Here is a 19409-nt window from a genome sequence, read left to right on the forward strand (position 1 = left end):
CGCACCACTCCGAGGTACGTACTGCGAGGCGGCGGCGCTGTGCCACCAGCTGGCCGTGCGGCTCGTGCGCACGCTCGTGCCGCGCGCGCCCGCGCACCACTCCGAGGTACGTACTGCGAGGCGGCGGCGCTGTGCCACCAGCTGGCCGTGCGGCTCGTGCGCACGCTCGTGCCGCGCGCGCCCGCGCACCACTCCGAGGTACGTACTGCGAGGCGGCGGCGCTGTGCCACCAGCTGGCCGTGCGGCTCGTGCGCACGCTCGTGCCGCGCGCGCCCGCGCACCACTCCGAGGTACGTACTGCGAGGCGGCGGCGCTGTGCCACCAGCTGGCCGTGCGGCTCGTGCGCACGCTCGTGCCGCGCGCGCCCGCGCACCACTCCGAGGTACGTACTGCGAGGCGGCGGCGCTGTGCCACCAGCTGGCCGTGCGGCTCGTGCGCACGCTCGTGCCGCGCGCGCCCGCGCACCACTCCGAGGTACGTACTGCGAGGCGGCGGCGCTGTGCCACCAGCTGGCCGTGCGGCTCGTGCGCACGCTCGTGCCGCGCGCGCCCGCGCACCACTCCGAGGTACGTACTGCGAGGCGGCGGCGCTGTGCCACCAGCTGGCCGTGCGGCTCGTGCGCACGCTCGTGCCGCGCGCGCCCGCGCACCACTCCGAGGTACGTACTGCGAGGCGGCGGCGCTGTGCCACCAGCTGGCCGTGCGGCTCGTGCGCACGCTCGTGCCGCGCGCGCCCGCGCACCACTCCGAGGTACGTACTGCGAGGCGGCGGCGCTGTGCCACCAGCTGGCCGTGCGGCTCGTGCGCACGCTCGTGCCGCGCGCGCCCGCGCACCACTCCGAGGTACGTACTGCGAGGCGGCGGCGCTGTGCCACCAGCTGGCCGTGCGGCTCGTGCGCACGCTCGTGCCGCGCGCGCCCGCGCACCACTCCGAGGTACGTACTGCGAGGCGGCGGCGCTGTGCCACCAGCTGGCCGTGCGGCTCGTGCGCACGCTCGTGCCGCGCGCGCCCGCGCACCACTCCGAGGTACGTACTGCGAGGCGGCGGCGCTGTGCCACCAGCTGGCCGTGCGGCTCGTGCGCACGCTCGTGCCGCGCGCGCCCGCGCACCACTCCGAGGTACGTACTGCGAGGCGGCGGCGCTGTGCCACCAGCTGGCCGTGCGGCTCGTGCGCACGCTCGTGCCGCGCGCGCCCGCGCACCACTCCGAGGTACGTACTGCGAGGCGGCGGCGCTGTGCCACCAGCTGGCCGTGCGGCTCGTGCGCACGCTCGTGCCGCGCGCGCCCGCGCACCACTCCGAGGTACGTACTGCGAGGCGGCGGCGCTGTGCCACCAGCTGGCCGTGCGGCTCGTGCGCACGCTCGTGCCGCGCGCGCCCGCGCACCACTCCGAGGTACGTACTGCGAGGCGGCGGCGCTGTGCCACCAGCTGGCCGTGCGGCTCGTGCGCACGCTCGTGCCGCGCGCGCCCGCGCACCACTCCGAGGTACGTACTGCGAGGCGGCGGCGCTGTGCCACCAGCTGGCCGTGCGGCTCGTGCGCACGCTCGTGCCGCGCGCGCCCGCGCACCACTCCGAGGTACGTACTGCGAGGCGGCGGCGCTGTGCCACCAGCTGGCCGTGCGGCTCGTGCGCACGCTCGTGCCGCGCGCGCCCGCGCACCACTCCGAGGTACGTACTGCGAGGCGGCGGCGCTGTGCCACCAGCTGGCCGTGCGGCTCGTGCGCACGCTCGTGCCGCGCGCGCCCGCGCACCACTCCGAGGTACGTACTGCGAGGCGGCGGCGCTGTGCCACCAGCTGGCCGTGCGGCTCGTGCGCACGCTCGTGCCGCGCGCGCCCGCGCACCACTCCGAGGTACGTACTGCGAGGCGGCGGCGCTGTGCCACCAGCTGGCCGTGCGGCTCGTGCGCACGCTCGTGCCGCGCGCGCCCGCGCACCACTCCGAGGTACGTACTGCGAGGCGGCGGCGCTGTGCCACCAGCTGGCCGTGCGGCTCGTGCGCACGCTCGTGCCGCGCGCGCCCGCGCACCACTCCGAGGTACGTACTGCGAGGCGGCGGCGCTGTGCCACCAGCTGGCCGTGCGGCTCGTGCGCACGCTCGTGCCGCGCGCGCCCGCGCACCACTCCGAGGTACGTACTGCGAGGCGGCGGCGCTGTGCCACCAGCTGGCCGTGCGGCTCGTGCGCACGCTCGTGCCGCGCGCGCCCGCGCACCACTCCGAGGTACGTACTGCGAGGCGGCGGCGCTGTGCCACCAGCTGGCCGTGCGGCTCGTGCGCACGCTCGTGCCGCGCGCGCCCGCGCACCACTCCGAGGTACGTACTGCGAGGCGGCGGCGCTGTGCCACCAGCTGGCCGTGCGGCTCGTGCGCACGCTCGTGCCGCGCGCGCCCGCGCACCACTCCGAGGTACGTACTGCGAGGCGGCGGCGCTGTGCCACCAGCTGGCCGTGCGGCTCGTGCGCACGCTCGTGCCGCGCGCGCCCGCGCACCACTCCGAGGTACGTACTGCGAGGCGGCGGCGCTGTGCCACCAGCTGGCCGTGCGGCTCGTGCGCACGCTCGTGCCGCGCGCGCCCGCGCACCACTCCGAGGTACGTACTGCGAGGCGGCGGCGCTGTGCCACCAGCTGGCCGTGCGGCTCGTGCGCACGCTCGTGCCGCGCGCGCCCGCGCACCACTCCGAGGTACGTACTGCGAGGCGGCGGCGCTGTGCCACCAGCTGGCCGTGCGGCTCGTGCGCACGCTCGTGCCGCGCGCGCCCGCGCACCACTCCGAGGTACGTACTGCGAGGCGGCGGCGCTGTGCCACCAGCTGGCCGTGCGGCTCGTGCGCACGCTCGTGCCGCGCGCGCCCGCGCACCACTCCGAGGTACGTACTGCGAGGCGGCGGCGCTGTGCCACCAGCTGGCCGTGCGGCTCGTGCGCACGCTCGTGCCGCGCGCGCCCGCGCACCACTCCGAGGTACGTACTGCGAGGCGGCGGCGCTGTGCCACCAGCTGGCCGTGCGGCTCGTGCGCACGCTCGTGCCGCGCGCGCCCGCGCACCACTCCGAGGTACGTACTGCGAGGCGGCGGCGCTGTGCCACCAGCTGGCCGTGCGGCTCGTGCGCACGCTCGTGCCGCGCGCGCCCGCGCACCACTCCGAGGTACGTACGGAAACACAACAAGTCGAGGCTCCCGACTTTAGGATATGTAATGATGGGCAAAATGGACGTAATTCAAATCCTGCTTGTTCCTCGCTGCTTGCAGGCGAAGCTGAAGTGGCAATGGGCAGGGCACATAGTTCGTACAACCGATAGACGTTGGAGTCCCGAGGTGCTGGCATGGTGACAGCGCACCGGGACGCGCAGCGTTGGAAGACCCGCAATATGTGGATGGATGATATTGTTATATAATCATTGACGGAGTAATAACTTTTTCTACTTAAAAATTCATTAACTTTGCCTTAAACGGAGGAACCTCATTTTTGGTTATGATCTTTTTAGGTAAGAAAGAAAGAAAGAAAAAAAAACGTTTATTTTTAAGGCACACACATTACCAGCTAGACCTAGTTAGGTTATCCCGGCGCCTCTAATACTTGAGTAGTAAAGTCAAAAGACCTCAAGTAGAAGAAGCGCCGGAATAAAGTAGGTATGTCATGTGTGACACAACCCGAAAAAAAAGGTCCCTACTCAGCATAAATGCCATATGTCTTGCACAAGTACAAAACATACAGCGCTGGTTTTCAGTAGGGACCCTGATTCGGGTGGCGCCACGGAATTATTTTAATTTTACTTATCTAATCTATCTATTCTATATGTTAATAGTATATACAAATTCACACAAATTATACTTACTTATATATATATATATAATTATGTTGTTGTAAGGTAAATGTAGATGTAAATACAATAACGACATTTAGTTTTACATAAAGTGATAATAAAACAGCCGTCAATCGAGGAGGCGTGGTCGGAGAGCCACGGCAAGAAGAACCAGTCGGAGGACGAGCACAGCAAGTCCGGCGGCACGCCCGCCGCGTCCGTGGACGCGCTCATGGCGATCGCGCACCCGCTCGCGGAGAAGAGCTCTGTAGGAGGCGTGCTCGTTCATATGCCGCATGTACGTATGAGGCTTTTGATATGGGGCGGGGGAATGTTGATTTGGCGGGACCATTAAGCCTGCGGGTGTGTCCTGCGGGCCGGCTTGCGTGTACAACAAACTCTTAATATTTACAAGAAATTGTCAGGAAGCGGACGTGTCCTAATCGAGAGTGGGTGCCAAACGGCATGGAATGCCCGCTGGCCGCCCCGCAGGACCACCTGGGCCTCAGGCTAAGAGTGAAGCCACACGATGCGGTGCGTTGGCGGTGCGGCGTCTGAGCGGTGCCGCTGCGTTATCCTACAAAGAAATCGCTGTACCACGCCACACGATGCGTTACGACGTCGTGCGGACTTAGGAACAAAGAGACGAGACGGGGAGGGTTGGTGCGTTGCAACGGCACACTTTTTGACGCGGCACCGCACCGCATCGTGTGGCCTCAGTCTAAGACCGGACCGCATTACAACAGCGTTGCACGGCGCGTCGCTTCGCGTCAAAATCTTTTCTATGCCATGACGCGCTGTGCAACGCAGCTCTAGTGCGACATGCTCCATACGAAATGATTGAAATAATATTTTGACGCTTTGTGCCGCGCTGTGCAGCTCTGCGTGACGCAGCTGTAATGCGGTCCGACCTTTACGATTTGCCTTGTAAAGAGCCTTTCCGTTTAACTAATTCTGCTCACAACTAAATTTTAGAGTATTCGTAATTCCCATCTTTTTCTTACCACATGTAATAAGAAAAGGTTTCATTTGAAGATATGTAATCAAATAAAGGAAAACTTGTTTATCAAAAACATTACTAAAGAATGTAATTAAATTAAGTTTATCAAAATGCAATCCATTTTAGATTATCACTTACTTGAAGAAATAATATCACAAGAATACAACATTTATGACACAGGATTCAATACAGTTAATTTTCAACCAACTACAATACTTCGTAATGTAAAATAAAAAATTGTAAGACTTGAAAAGAGTTAATACGGCGTTTCTTGTTAGTCTCTCTCATTATTATAATCTTTCTGAACAAGTAGTAGATGTATAAATATAGAGAAACCGGCTTTACTCACGTAATTAGTCGACGTTAGCACGACTAGTTGAGAACCCATCGGGGCTCCTTTTTCACAGGGACTCGGTTCGCGAACGCCTAGTACTTAGTAGTACCTAGATTTATTAACAGATATATTCTGAAATATATTTGAAGATCTTTCTGGCTCTTTATTTGACAAATAGTGAACTTAACTTTTTGTAATTATTTTTATTGTAGAAATTAGTTGCGTCTTATTACTATTGTAATTAATATTGGCATTGCTTTACCCATTATTTCTGTGTGTTATTACATAACTGTGTTACGTTATTTATTAATCTCTTTTATTATTACTTACTATATTTTTATTATATACGAAAATATGGTTGTGGCTTATATGGGCTGCATGTTTGTTAGGGATCGCTCTCACATTCAATTTTGAATAATTCAAAAGATTGGAATTTTGTTCAGAATCAAGAAATCAAGGCTAAAATAAGTTCCAAAAGGTTTTTTGTTTTTTCAAAAGCTTTTGACAATGTAAATCATAAGTTCTCAAGAGAAAATTAAAAGGTTGGCAACAATTTTGTTTACACAAGCAATTTTAAGTTTAAACGAGATTTCAATTTTATTTATTTTTCATACCATATTTTAGTATTATAACAAACTGACTGCTGACCGGTGTTCTGCAAGGTAGTTTATTGGACCCATTGTTATTCATTTTGTTCTATATTATCTCTAAACTAAATAAAAAATTGATGTGGGCGCGATTTTAAGGGCGCTGCTAAATTCTTTTTAATCGATATTCAATGTCTTAGCTCTTGTTAAAAGATATAAATACAGCTTTGTTTAATAAACTGTTCAAATTTCTATCTAATCAGTACTCAGTCCATTATAATTTGTTGTTTCCTGGTATAAATGATAAAAGCTGTGTTGCTATCAATATAACTTAAAACTTATGAACACAACATTTTTTTAAACAAATTGTTATGTTTGTCAAGTAACACTTGTAAAGAATTTAGATTCTACGACCGATCTTTTTGGAAAATCATCACATGTTTAAGGGCTTTTAGAAACTTGATATTTACTGTTTCCAGACTTTTCAGAACTGCAGACTCCAGAAGTTTTTTAGTCATTATGTAGCGATTTCCAAAAATTATCGTTCGCAGTGTCAATTTTTGTAAATTTTCCGCCAAGTCAATACCAATGTGGGCCAGGGAGCTACAAGGCTAGTTCCCGGATGTATATAATAGATGTATAGTTTGTTCATTTCATGCAAATGTCACTAATAAGCGACATCGGGTCGGACGCCACACTGACAAAATCGTCAGGCGATACGCAAGTACGTTACGACCTCTTTCTTAACTTTTTAATTTCGCTTTTTTCGCGTGTCCGTTCTTTCGTTTAGTGTTCACGTTTAGATTGTTGGTGTTATTCTGATGTTAATGATGTTGTGACTCGTGTTAAAGTTAAACTTTTCTTTAACCATCATTTTTCTTGTCATCGTGCATTTTGTTTGTCTTTTCTTTGATTTTGTTCTTTACTTATATTTATTATTATTGCAATAGTGTTATCATTATAACTATAAATATTATATTCAACTTCATTGAGGTACTTCGTGTTACGTGTTCATATTTTGTCAGTCTAAGGTTGCTTTTGATTTAAATAACATTTGTCTTTTAAGACGAATATTAAGAATAACACTAACTGATGAGTTCACTTTGCTCATGGCAAAACTTAAACATTCGAACATGTTACAATAATTTTAGATACATTTCTGATGTCTATTAATAACCATAAAATGCAAAGTGAATTCAAATTAAACTTTAATCTGAATGATATTTTCTAAATTCTTTCTAATTTTTAGTGATTTTTTGATAATCTCATTTAATAATCTAATCTAATGATCTATACCAAATATTGCATTATCCAAGTTTTTAGGTAGGTATGTAATAATAAATCTAAAGAAGTATAAAACATTTTAATGTATGTTGCAAAAAATCAAACTAATTCATTCTGTTTAAAAATTTTGTAGCTCTGTTAAGAACAGTTTTGATGCACGCTACAGATAGTAGTAGAACACAATTTATTTCGCAATCAACGCTAAAACTTTTATCAGAATCTCAAGGTGTAGTTTGTCAAGACAATAACAAATCTTAAAATTTCTTGATAAGGAAGCAGAAATGAAAACATATTTTGGAACCGAATGGAAATCCTTCATGATTGAATAATAAATAATCATAATTTAGATAATGTTATAGATAGCAATAAGTGTGGAGGTGGTCTCAATGTGGTTCTAGATCATGACAGCAACGGTGGAGACGATCACAGAACAACTAGACATGGCAGTGTCGTTACCTCCGGCGGAACAGCCGCCGGTAGCCACAGCACACTCCGTCACACTGACGGATACTGATGTTGCCACTGCAACTGCTAATGTAAGTAAAGATAACGGTATAAATAGCAACAAAAACGGAACAACTATACACAGCGTTATCATTGTCTAAATAATCGCTGATGGAAGCATAGAATAGTCAATAAATACTTAACTGTTCCAACATTTCTTTGAAAATAAACTTAATTTTCTTAATTTTTAAGGTCCTTTTTGGTAGATATTCTCTAATTTTATTTTACGATCATAAAAGGTATCTACACCTAATCTGTTGGGCGAAAACGAAGGCGAATCAGTAGATGACGACATGACCAACTTTTGGCCCACTTCTGCTGGTAAATTTCACTTCTGCATCGAAGAATTACCTCAGGAGCTACAATACATACATCAATTGCTACAGGTATATAATTATTTGATACTTAATTTATAAGATCGGAAAACCATTGTTTGACCAGCTAACCATGTTGATGTACAAAGTATTGCGGAGTGTCTTGTAGTAAAATTTTCAGAATTATCAAAAACTCTAAACAAATCAAGCACTATATCTACGCGGAAAACGCGGCGAAGAACATTTTCTTATGCAGCATTCAGCTTAAGATTTTCAACTAGCTCTCTCTCAATATATCTCTAGCCTAAGTTCTGCTTCAAATCTATTCGAATGAAACCGAATAAGGCTGAATATTATGTTGAAATTCCTTTTGTAGTAAATCTTAGTAATGTGTAATGTTTAGACATCTGTAACGTTGAGTTACGTTAAGTTTTGATATCACGTTGGCTGAATTCCAAACACTTTAATTATTTTTCATTTGCGTTTATAATTATGCATTCCAATATTTACAATGAATTTACAATAATTACAATTACATTATAGCAATATAGGAACCCCGTTGGGGACATTACACCAGTAGAATTCTAGTCGAATATTTGAAAAAATTCTCAATTGGTTCAGGAGCTGAAGAACACCAAACGTCCAGATGTTCTATATCACCTGCTGCAGTGTCTACAAGTGCTTGTTCTGAACACGGATGCGCTGGCGGAACATAAGGGCTTCTTGATATGGTGCCAAGAGAATCTACTTATTGACAAGTGAGACTATTTTGTGAATTTATTTTACTTATATGAATTCTGAATTATTTGGTATGGTTCTTATTTGTTGGGTTTTTGAGGAGTGGTTTTTATGTTTACTAGATACGCTATACTCTAGGTTTTTTTTTATGTATTGTACTAGCATGACTTTCGCAAACGCTTTAACAAGCATAAGCCGAAGAATAAATATAAATGTTCTTACAAATAATATGTTCAGTTAGTTTATATGACCTTTAAAAACTGCGTCGGACCCGTGAAAGTACGGGACAACCTACATATTGTTATGGTCAAATATGTCTATGTTAATAAAAGTTCAAAACCAATTTATGGCACATAATAGACAGTGAAAATTATATTTTATTAAGTTTATTATTTTAAAATTAGCATGTCGGTGACGCGATCTTGATGGGTAAAAAACCCATCACAAAATCATCCAACGCGCCCAAGTTTTCACTTCAAAAAACTTTTTATCCAGTCTGTGGAACGTGTGCGACGCGGCGCAGTCGCACATCAGCTCGGTAGCGGTACCAGTGTTGTTGCACTGCGTGACGCTGGCGGGCGGTGCGGACGTGTTCTGTGCGCTCGTGAGAGACGCCTTCCACCATCCTGATGCCACCAAGAGGTTCACAGCCGTCGAGCGTGTGACTATGCTTATTAGGTTCGTTACAACTCCTCGCAAATTATTCCTCATTTTTTTATATTTACAGATTAGCGCTTGGCTGCAATCAGACTTGAGCCTAAGATGTAGTGCGCTTGCCTAGAAGATGCCTATTCACTCTTGAATTAAGAATACCCATATTGAAAGTGGAGAGAAAAACTGATGCTGGAAGGGCATTCCATATCCTAGTGGTTTGGATTAGAAACGAGGAAGCAAATTGCTTCGTACGTGTCCGCGGAATTTCGTCTTCGTATGGGTGCAGACCTTGACGATGTCTTACGGTACGATAATAGAAAGTAAGGAAAGAACCAGGTCAAAAAGTTCTTGGACACCTTTGCCTCGATGTTCCAAACTTTGAAGCTCAGAATTGATTATGACTTTGTCACCAATGTGTCTTTTAGCATGACGATCCACCGAATCCAATGCTTCAAGGTGGCAGAGCCGTCCCATAAATAGCTGCAGTACTTTGTTTTTTGCCTTGATTAAATTTGCTTAATGGACTTCCGAGACGATCAAGCAGCTTGATTTTTAGATTTAACCACGTAGATTTTTGCTTCAGTCAAGCATTTTTACCGTTTGCAATGTTTGCTTGGTGCTTGAGTCAAGCATTTACGTGTTTGACGGTGTTCGATGCGATGTTATATTTTTGCTTGACGCGACGTTTGGGCAGTGTTCTAATTATGAGAAAAGTCCATTTTTGCTGGCTCAAGCTTCTTGACGGTAGCATAGAGTTGTTTTGATGTGACCGTCAAGAAGTTTGATCAAGCAAAAAAAATCTACGTGCTTGACGTCGAGCCGCTTGACCATCTCGGAAGCCCTTAAGACATGACCAAAACAAAATTTTCCCTACGTCAGATTCATGGACGGCTCGCCCATCAAAACGAGCCTCTCCCTTCAAGCCGCTCTAGCGACTGCGTTCTGCTACCTCATATCCAGCATGGACGACATCAACGTGTACGTCGCTCAGCGCGCCACGCTCTACATCGGCACCATTCATGATAACGCTATTGATGTGAGTAACTTGCTTGTACAGTGCGCGGCAGAAAATGTACATCGACTGTTGAAGCTTTGCAGCTTTTCCACTTACCTACTTGTTTTGCTATGAGCAGGTATGTTAATTGTATCATATTCGCCTTTATAACGGGAAGTGCTCTGAAGAGTTTTTTGACCTCATTCCACCCTCCTTTTTCAACAACCGCACCGCGTGCCACCGTAAGCAATTTCACCCTCACCACCTAGGTGTCTGGTGCACTTCGACCGTCCGTTGTGCCAGATCCTTCTTTCCACGCAACGCAAACTGGAGAACCAACTCCCATCAGCGGTGTTCCCACTAGATTTCAACATGGGGTTATTCAAGGGGCTAACCAACAAACTCCTAAAAGGGCGGCAACGCATCGGCGGTTCCTCTGGTGCTGCAAATGTTCCTGGGCGGCGGTAATCACTTAACATCAGGCGACCCGCCTGCTCGTTTGCTCGCTATCTCTATTTAAAAAAAAAACTTATGTCCTAAACTCACCGAACCCAGTTAACTGTTCTGCCGACCGCTGGAGAGTCTTTGCAGGTGTCGCACTGATTCACCTACGTCCACTCTTATTTTTCCCCGACCGCGTTCTCCCAGATTTTTACATAGGCATATATTTTACAGATATAATTACTCCAAGACAAGATTAGCTCATCTACAAACTGCTCAAAATAAAATAATAAAAATTCTTTTCACATATCCCCTTCGAACACATACTAAAAAACTTTACATCGACACCAAAATTATGAACATTCATCAGTTATATATATACAACACATGTATTTTTGTTTGGAAAACTATAAATAAAACAATCCACACAAATATCACATTTACAAAAATTAAAACTAAAACTCGTCGAGCCAGTTACCTTATCCTACCCAAAACTAGAACAAATTATGGCAGAAAAACCCTTACCTATGAAAGAGCTAAACTTTATAACCAAATACCTGCACACATAAAAAATGTACACTCATTCAATGCATTTAAAACTGAATGAGCTGCTCACATTATGAGTAATGCGAATCACTTCGACAAATGCATTGAATGAGTACCTAAATGGCGAATATTTGTAAACTTTATTCTTAGAATTAAGTTCTCATGTAAGTGACTTTGTCTTTATGAGAATAAACGTCTTTAAACCTAAACCTAATTTGTAAATTGAATATTTGAAAAGTACAACCGCCGAGTTTCTTGCTGGTTCTTCTCAGGAGGTAGGTCATTCCGAACCACTGATAAATTATGTTCACGACTCAAAAGCACTTCTAAAAGTTTATTTGAATAAAAAATTATTCTATTCTTGTAGTTGCTCCTCTACTGCTTGGAGACTCAATTCGACCTGGTGATAGTGGACCGGCCGATGATCCTGCAGTCCATCTACCAGCTGCACAACACGCTGAGTGACCGCCGCATCCTCACCTGGGAGTTCTTCCTCAACCGCTTCGAAGCGCTTCTTCTGGAGGCGCAGATCAACTCCAACAAGAATGTCGACTACTCCAATTTGAGGGGTGAGTATTTCAAGGTATTATTATTTTACTGATTCAAAACTTTATTTGACTTGTAGAGTAAGTATATGACTTTTAGGGTGCTATTGGCACCGATTCCTTTGTCGTTCTCTAAACTAAATTTAGAGTATCTGCATCCTTTTCTTTTTAACAATGCTAAAAGAGGAACGGAACATGACTTTCACATTTAAAGACTCTAAATTTTAGTGCACAACACAATTTTAAACAGTAAGCTCGCGACTGCGCTCTAAAATCACGGGTTTTACCATCTAAAAATTAAATTTAGAACTGTCAAACCGTGTCTGTCCTTTTCATATTACATTAGTAAGAAGAGCATGCGAATACTCTAAAATTAGGTTGTGCTCAGAATCAGTGCCATTGTAAAGTTGAGCTAAACTGCCTTGTTTTAAAGCTCAAGTTCGTTCATACATCGGCACTGTTCTAAATATAGAGGGTAAAAGCTCAAGATCAAGCTGACCCCCAGGTGGAGCTCCGCGCTTGCCAACCTGCCCGGTGACGGTGTACCCATCCACCCATAATGCATTGTCTTGCATCACAAAATGGCAAACTGTTGAGACTTTTATATTGTACCGATAACATCTAAACCTGTACACAGTTTTTTTTTTTTTTTTTAATACAATAAAACTTAAAGCTAGCCTTATCTAATTACTATATAAATCATGACCGCGTGAAATGGTGCCAAGAATACTGGCTTCATTTCCGCGCTGGACAGCCAGGCTGATCCGTTGCGCAAAAAATGAGCCAGCCCTTCTGTCACCAGTTGAGGCTATTAATCGCGGTGAAATTTCTCGTAAAAAATTTTTAGCACTAAGACTCCATGGCCCCAGGGTCTCCACGGCAAACGGCACAAAAATGTAACTCTCTATAAGAGAGGCATACTTGCGCCGCTTGCCGTTTTCAGCTGTTTCTGCTGCGGCTCCCGGTCTTGATGCTGTCTTCCTGATATGACACGGGGCCAATGTGTCAACGCAAGTTGCGTCCCACATTAGCGCCCACAGTTGATGTAATGAAATATATTCTACTTCTTCCTCAGATTTGCTCAGCCGCTCAGAATGGGTAGAAGCGCGAGTAAGACGCGCTCACGAGGCGCTGGCGGGCGCGCCGCGTTCTTTAGCCGCGTCGTTCGGCGCCAAGTGGCCGTACAAACGCACCGTGTCCGCGCCCGCCGCCGTGCCTCCCCAACCGCACGCAGGTATTGTTAGAAATCATGTTATAAATATTAAAATTTGTAAAGTTAAATACTATGGCCATAATTAATAGAGCGCATTAAATATAATATGAAGGAAACATTTGATTGAATGTAGAATATTGCAACCTAAACCTTATGTGATTCATTCAATCAAATGTTGTTGACAATAGACATCCCTAAATTGCATATCTATTTAAAGTAACTTACTTACTAAGTTTGCTAATCGTTAAAATTACTACAATTATTTATCAAAGTAGTATTACATATATTTGTTTGTTAACATAATAATGACTTTAGTTAAGATACGTTGAAAACGAATCTTAAGGAATGAACGAAGGTAACTTCACGTCATTTCGATTAATGTCTGAGTTCATTCATGATAAACGATATAAAAAGCCGTGTGGCCGAATAGGCAAGTAGTTCTGTAATGAAAACCGACAAATAAACTTGTGAAATCGTCTTCGAGTTATTTTTCCTTCGTGGGCTCCTTACAGTATGAACTATTATTCAATTTACCAAAAACGCGCTAACCCTAAGAGCACTCACCTTGCTCAATGGTCTGATTGCTCAGCACCAACAATTAAATGTTTTAATATTAGTATATGTGAATTCAATAAACTATGCATGTGTAACAAGCCTGACGCTTAATTGGAGAGGAAAGGGGAATATTAGTCATTTAACATGGCTAATATTCTTATTAAAAAAAAAAAAAAAAAAAACTTCTGACTCGGTATGCGATTTGGCGTTGCTGTAAGCATACCGAGGATATTGTTTAATAAATCAATATGAGTAATTCTTAACCCCCGGCGCAAACCGAGGGGCGTTATGAATTTAACATGTGTATCTGTGTGTCTGTCTGTCTACAATTGTCGAATATATTTTTAACGTCCATGTAACCGACATGGGACAGGCTGACGGAATTATCAACACTTTATGTTGAAACGTGAAAATCACTTTTCTTCCTGCTTCTCCTTTTGTTAGCAAGGAACAGATCACAACGGCAATAAAGCGTGGATTTCTCGTCATTATAGTGTTTGCACCAACAGAGAGGGAGAAGGTATACTCGCGCCAGTACTCCGCCCCTCTGCTCAAGCGGAAAACCTCGCGCTTTGGACTGGGCTTAGGACAACTCCTCACTACGCCGCAAGCGCCACCCGCGACTCCACGGTCCAATAACACACATGGTAAAAATATCTAAAGTTGAAGAAAACATTACAATAAAACTTAAAGCTAGCCTTATCTAATTACTGAACAACTCATGCCCACGTGGAGTGGTGCCAAAAATACTAGCTGCATTTCTGAGTTGGACAGCCAGGCTATTATTATTATTATTATTTTATTTATTTTATATCTAATTAGAACGGCAGTGCCACTTACACTAACTAGATGATTAATAATAAATTTAAATACAAATAAAGGTACAAGAAAAAAGACATAAAATACAAAACGATAAAAGGTCAAAGAATTTTGAATATGTACGCTGAGAACATTGAATGACATATTCATGTAATGCTCTCAGCGTACTTCAGTAACTCCCGAACCAGTATTATAGACCCATCATTAAATGGGTCCCATTGAGCATTATTGTCCAAAAGCGCGTTGAATGATGATGAGCTATGATCCTTTGTGCAAAAAATGAGCTACCCCATTTGTCACCAGATGAGCATTAAACCATTAATCGCGGTGAAATATCTCGTATTTTTTTTTGTCTCTAAAGTTTGCCATCTCAAAAATATATTTAAATATATCACTAAAACACTCGCGGCGATAGTCTCGCCGTTTGACAAAATTCGATACAAACTCTATGGGCCAGTCTTCACGGCGATACATCTTAGTTCTCGATAGTTTATATCGAATTTTGTCAAACGGCCAGAGTATCGCCGCGATTCTCTCGTACGTGGAGATGGCGCCTTCGAGTTACTAGCACCACTCGTCACCACGATTATTTTATTCTACATGGATCGAAGTGAAACCAAGTCTAAAATAGATGAAAAAATGCTTTTCAGATGGTATTCACTCCCTGTCCGGGCGGTCAACTGACGATACGATGACTACAGTTCTGCCCAAGGCGGTGGACTTGGAGGAGGCTGACAAAGAAACCACAAATTTGCTGGTGTTTCTATTGATGCAGTTTTTGTCCAGGTATATACTTTATACCCGCAATGAAATGCCTATAAGACGTTACGTCGCTCGAAGTGGCTTTGAAAAATTCTTATAAGGTGGGTAAGAATTTTTCAAAGCCCTTCCACTTCACTTAGTGATTATTTAGTTATTGTTATACCTTTACATGTTTATCATCCTTTTAATAATTGATTCAAATAAATGAATATTCTTTTATTTGGGATCACAGGTAATGCAAACGCAGTTCAAAAACAGAAACATACTTATGAAAACTTTCCCTTCCATCAAGGCATATTGCCAGATCTGAGAATTGTCCACCACGCTTGCCAATTGCATATTGGCACACTTTACACACATTTAAGCACATTGTGGACAATTCTCAGGCATGCATTCCTCACGATGTTTTCCTTTCACCGTTAAAGACGTTTTCTTTCTTTGTTTCTTAAAGCAAGTGATATTTAATTGCTTAAAACGCACATAACTCTTAAAAGATGTAGTGCGTGCCGAGGATCGAACCTCGGACACTTCGAATAGGAGGTCGACATCAGTAAAACCTGTGTTATTTACACACACAGAGAATTCAAGCTCCAGAGTACGCATATACAAGGTTTCGCATGAAAACAAATTCTTAAAATGTTGGCGGGGGACAGGGGAGAATGCTTTGTTGTGATTGGTGGACTCAAAAGTCACGTAATCAAGACAATGTGCGGAATGAGGGTAGGGAACGGGCGTGGGCCGACTTTTGTGTTAAGCATCTGCCTAAGCTTGGCGATGGGGGGTGTCCGGCTATTAGGCGTCTATAGGTGGTGGTCTGTGTTTACACATGAAATAGGGGCATTGTTTTAGATCTGACCAAGCGCATCCAACAGAAGATAAGTCGTGTTTGAAAACTCAGGAGCTAGTGTTGAGGCATCTGTTCCTGCTGCTTGGGTACAACGCTATGGAGAGGTTCTTTACTATATCACCACATACTTTAAGGTAAGAATTTTAAGTTTTGTAGAATTCAGTTGTACAGATTGTTGGAACTGGCTGTAAACTAAATTGTTTATATTTAAATATGTTCTTATTCTTATTTTTTCTAAGAGTTTTTTGTTTTTATAGGGAAAAATCAGTAAAAGGAAAAACTTGGACGTCCTGTTTGAGATAATTTAGTTTAAAGGTGGATGTTGGAACTAAATATAAACAATTTAGTTTACAGCCAGTTCCAACATCCACCTTTAAGACAATTTAGTTTAAAGGTGGATGTTGGAACTGGCTATAAACAATTTAGTTTACAGCCAGTTCCAACATCCACCTTTCAACTAAATTGTCTTAAAAAAACTTAACATAAAATATTAACACACAGGAACAAGAAAAAATAAATTAACATGAGAAAAAAACTAAGACCTAAACTACCTGATGATTTTTCAAGTTCAATTGATTCATGCCTATGCGACATAAGTGTCCTAACCATATGCCAGAGCTGATACCTGCTCAGACGGTCAGAGTACACCTCGTACGCAATTTCCATTAATATTCTCTCCTAGAGCTTCGTGCTGATAACGTGTTGGGATATTTTTCCTAGAAATTCTAAATATCCCAACACAGATTGACAAGCTTGAGGTTGAAATCTTTAGAGTGTATTTTGACTTCATCGTCATCAACCGATAGACGTCCACTGCTGTACATAGGTCTCTTGTAGGGAGTTCCTCTCCGCTAGGGCTCCTGCTTGTTTCGTTCGAAAAGGCACGAACGATCCCGATCCCTCAACTATGGGAGCGCTCACACTTTCAAATCGATCTCAACTCGGTTACTGTTACGATTAAACTATTTATAATATTTCATCAAGTAATTTATTTTGATCTTCTTTAATAATATTTAAGACAACGTGACTAATTAAATGAACACAAAAGATCCGGAACTCAGAGAGTAAGCACCATAGACATTATCCATCAATGTCATAGACAACATCTTACTACAGGTTGAAATGTACAATGAATATCGAAAAATATTTGACTTTTTCTTGTACAATTTACAGAATGTCGTCCATCTTCAACGCTTTCATGGCAAATCTGCCGCAAGTTTTGGACCAGAACCACGTGATGGGGGCTAGCATTGCTGAACCCACTCTCATGTTGCTGCAGGTTTGTACCTTGACTTTACTTGGATGGGGAGAAATCTTTGATTTTCCGGGATAAAAAATAGCCTATGTCCACCCCTGGGGTGTAAGCTATCTCTGTACCAATATCAACATCGATTTAACGAATGGGCCGTGAAAAGATAACAGACAGCCGGACAGACACACCTTCGCACTTATAATATTTGTGTGGATGATTTCAAAGCCAAATTTAAAATGGCATCCAGCTAAAGCTAATTGCTTTGACCCGCGCATTTAGTTCTGCTACAAGTCTGAGATGAGCTGCAGACCATCTAGGAATTGTACCTTAGAAAGCCAAGTCTTTTGATGGTTTTCAATGCGGGCAAGAGAAATGATTGTATATCGTTATTATGATATATTATGACTGCTCTGAACTACACAACAAGCTCTGCTGTGTTTATGCACCCTCTAATTACAGCTATCTCCGCCACCGCTCCAAATGTTTCGTAAGTCCGTTTCATAGAGCAGAAACAAAGAGGAGTTGGCCTAAGCAACTGTGCACTGTGATTTTCAACTAGGTCCTGACGTCATCACTGTGGGCGGGGCCTTAGTTAGTATGCTGTCTGCGTTCGTCAGGTTCACATATATTGAGACTCGTATTATCGGTGTGTTTTCGCGTTTTTAAGAACAAAAGGATGAAGTGTTGTGTTTTATCGTGTCAAAGTTATTCAGACAGACGTTCTGATGCTATGAATGGTATCACATTTCATTTGTAAGTAATTTTATACGTAATTATTAAAATAGTTCTAGATTATTGACATCTAGTGTGAGATAGCTGAACTATGTAGTGACATCAATATATCGATGTTAGGTCGCTAAGCGAGTAGTTTTGCTACTAACCCGCAGATGGAAAATTGAGAAGTGGGCGGCGTTCCACAACCCCTCACCCCGCAAAATGTCACTCGATATTTCATAGGGAAATCTTAATACAACATCTCCTCTTTGTTTCTGCTCTATGGTCCGTTTAGTCGCACGGTAGCGCGTTCCATACCGCTCACTTTGGCTGCGCTCAACGCGCTGCTGAAGGAGTCCCCTCGCTGTGACATATTTGCTGACAAATGGGCTGACCTCATGGGTCAGATCTTGCACTTTTGTGAAAATTTATAATTTTGCTTTTTAAAATTTATAATTTTAAGTTGTTAATTTTTGTAAGTATGTTTATGTTAGTTTGTACTCGTATTTTAATTAGTGTAATTGGCTTTTATGGCCGTTCTAATTAAATAATAAATAAATAAATAATAATAATAATAATAATAATCGTTGTTTCAGCACTGTATTCGGCCAGCGTTGTATACCGCGAGTAACGCGCCGGCAGTCCACTCCCTGGCGGCGCTGGAGCCGCACGTGCGACGACACTGGCTCATGGCGCTACTTGTAGTTCTATACAAGGTATACCTTTCTCAATGTAGAAAATGGTAGATGCATCCGACTATTCGTAAGCACTTGTAAAGTTTATACGAATAAAAAAAAAAAAAAAAAAAAAAAAATGCCCATTAGATCACCACTATACAGAATGACACAGTCATACAATGCATGCTTCGGAAATATTGACATTTTTTCCTCTCGAGTGGGCTCTTTCAAGAAGCTGGTCATGAATTATCTTAGGAATAATATTGCTATATTACACTAAGCCTGTGGGATTATTAGAATTTAGATAGATGGTATGGTACTAATATATTATTTATTTATATTTTATACATGTAACTTTATATTTTATTCTACATTTATATATTTTTATACATGTAAGTATATTAATTAATAATAATAACTATGTGGTTGACGTAGTGGGTAGCACGTATATTAATACTATGTTATATTATTACTGTTTTTTATCCAAGCACTGCGTGCTACTGTTTGTTGATCCTGTAGCTGAAGGGTTGATATGTATATAACATATCAATTGTAAAGTGTAAAATAAACATCACTATATGTAGCTGGTTCTTCATTACATCAACCCTTCAGCTACAATCCGAATAAATAAAAATAAAAATAAAATAAAATAAAATGCCAAATTATAATTGTTGGTTTTCTTGCTGGTGCCGAGTTTCTAACTGGTTCTTCTCGGAAAAGTATTCCGGACCAGTGGTAGATACATTTGATGATTGAAAAGCACTTGTAAACGTTTATTTGAATAAAAATCTTTCTATTGTATTCACTAACACCCTGAAGACGTAATTGAT

The 19409-nt window shown here is 44.5% G+C and overlaps 1 protein-coding gene across 1 annotated transcript in view; it reads left to right on the forward strand.

The window, feature by feature from the left end:
* Positions 1-19409, forward strand: part of unc79 (UNC-79 domain-containing protein) — a 56633-nt gene that overhangs the window by 18574 nt on the left and 18650 nt on the right. Inside the window, exons 21-34 of the mRNA XM_069505936.1 lie at positions 3927-4097; positions 6364-6444; positions 7403-7540; positions 7748-7894; positions 8444-8580; positions 9056-9238; positions 10094-10250; positions 11563-11764; positions 12816-12974; positions 14018-14155; positions 14978-15113; positions 15939-16070; positions 17110-17215; positions 18499-18618. Coding sequence (XP_069362037.1) covers positions 3927-4097; positions 6364-6444; positions 7403-7540; positions 7748-7894; positions 8444-8580; positions 9056-9238; positions 10094-10250; positions 11563-11764; positions 12816-12974; positions 14018-14155; positions 14978-15113; positions 15939-16070; positions 17110-17215; positions 18499-18618 — 2007 coding nt within the window. The remainder of the gene's footprint in view (positions 1-3926; positions 4098-6363; positions 6445-7402; positions 7541-7747; positions 7895-8443; positions 8581-9055; positions 9239-10093; positions 10251-11562; positions 11765-12815; positions 12975-14017; positions 14156-14977; positions 15114-15938; positions 16071-17109; positions 17216-18498; positions 18619-19409) is intronic.

Source organism: Maniola hyperantus, chromosome 21 (genome assembly GCF_902806685.2).
Source record: "Maniola hyperantus chromosome 21, iAphHyp1.2, whole genome shotgun sequence".
Taxonomy (NCBI): Eukaryota; Metazoa; Arthropoda; class Insecta; order Lepidoptera; family Nymphalidae; genus Maniola; species Maniola hyperantus.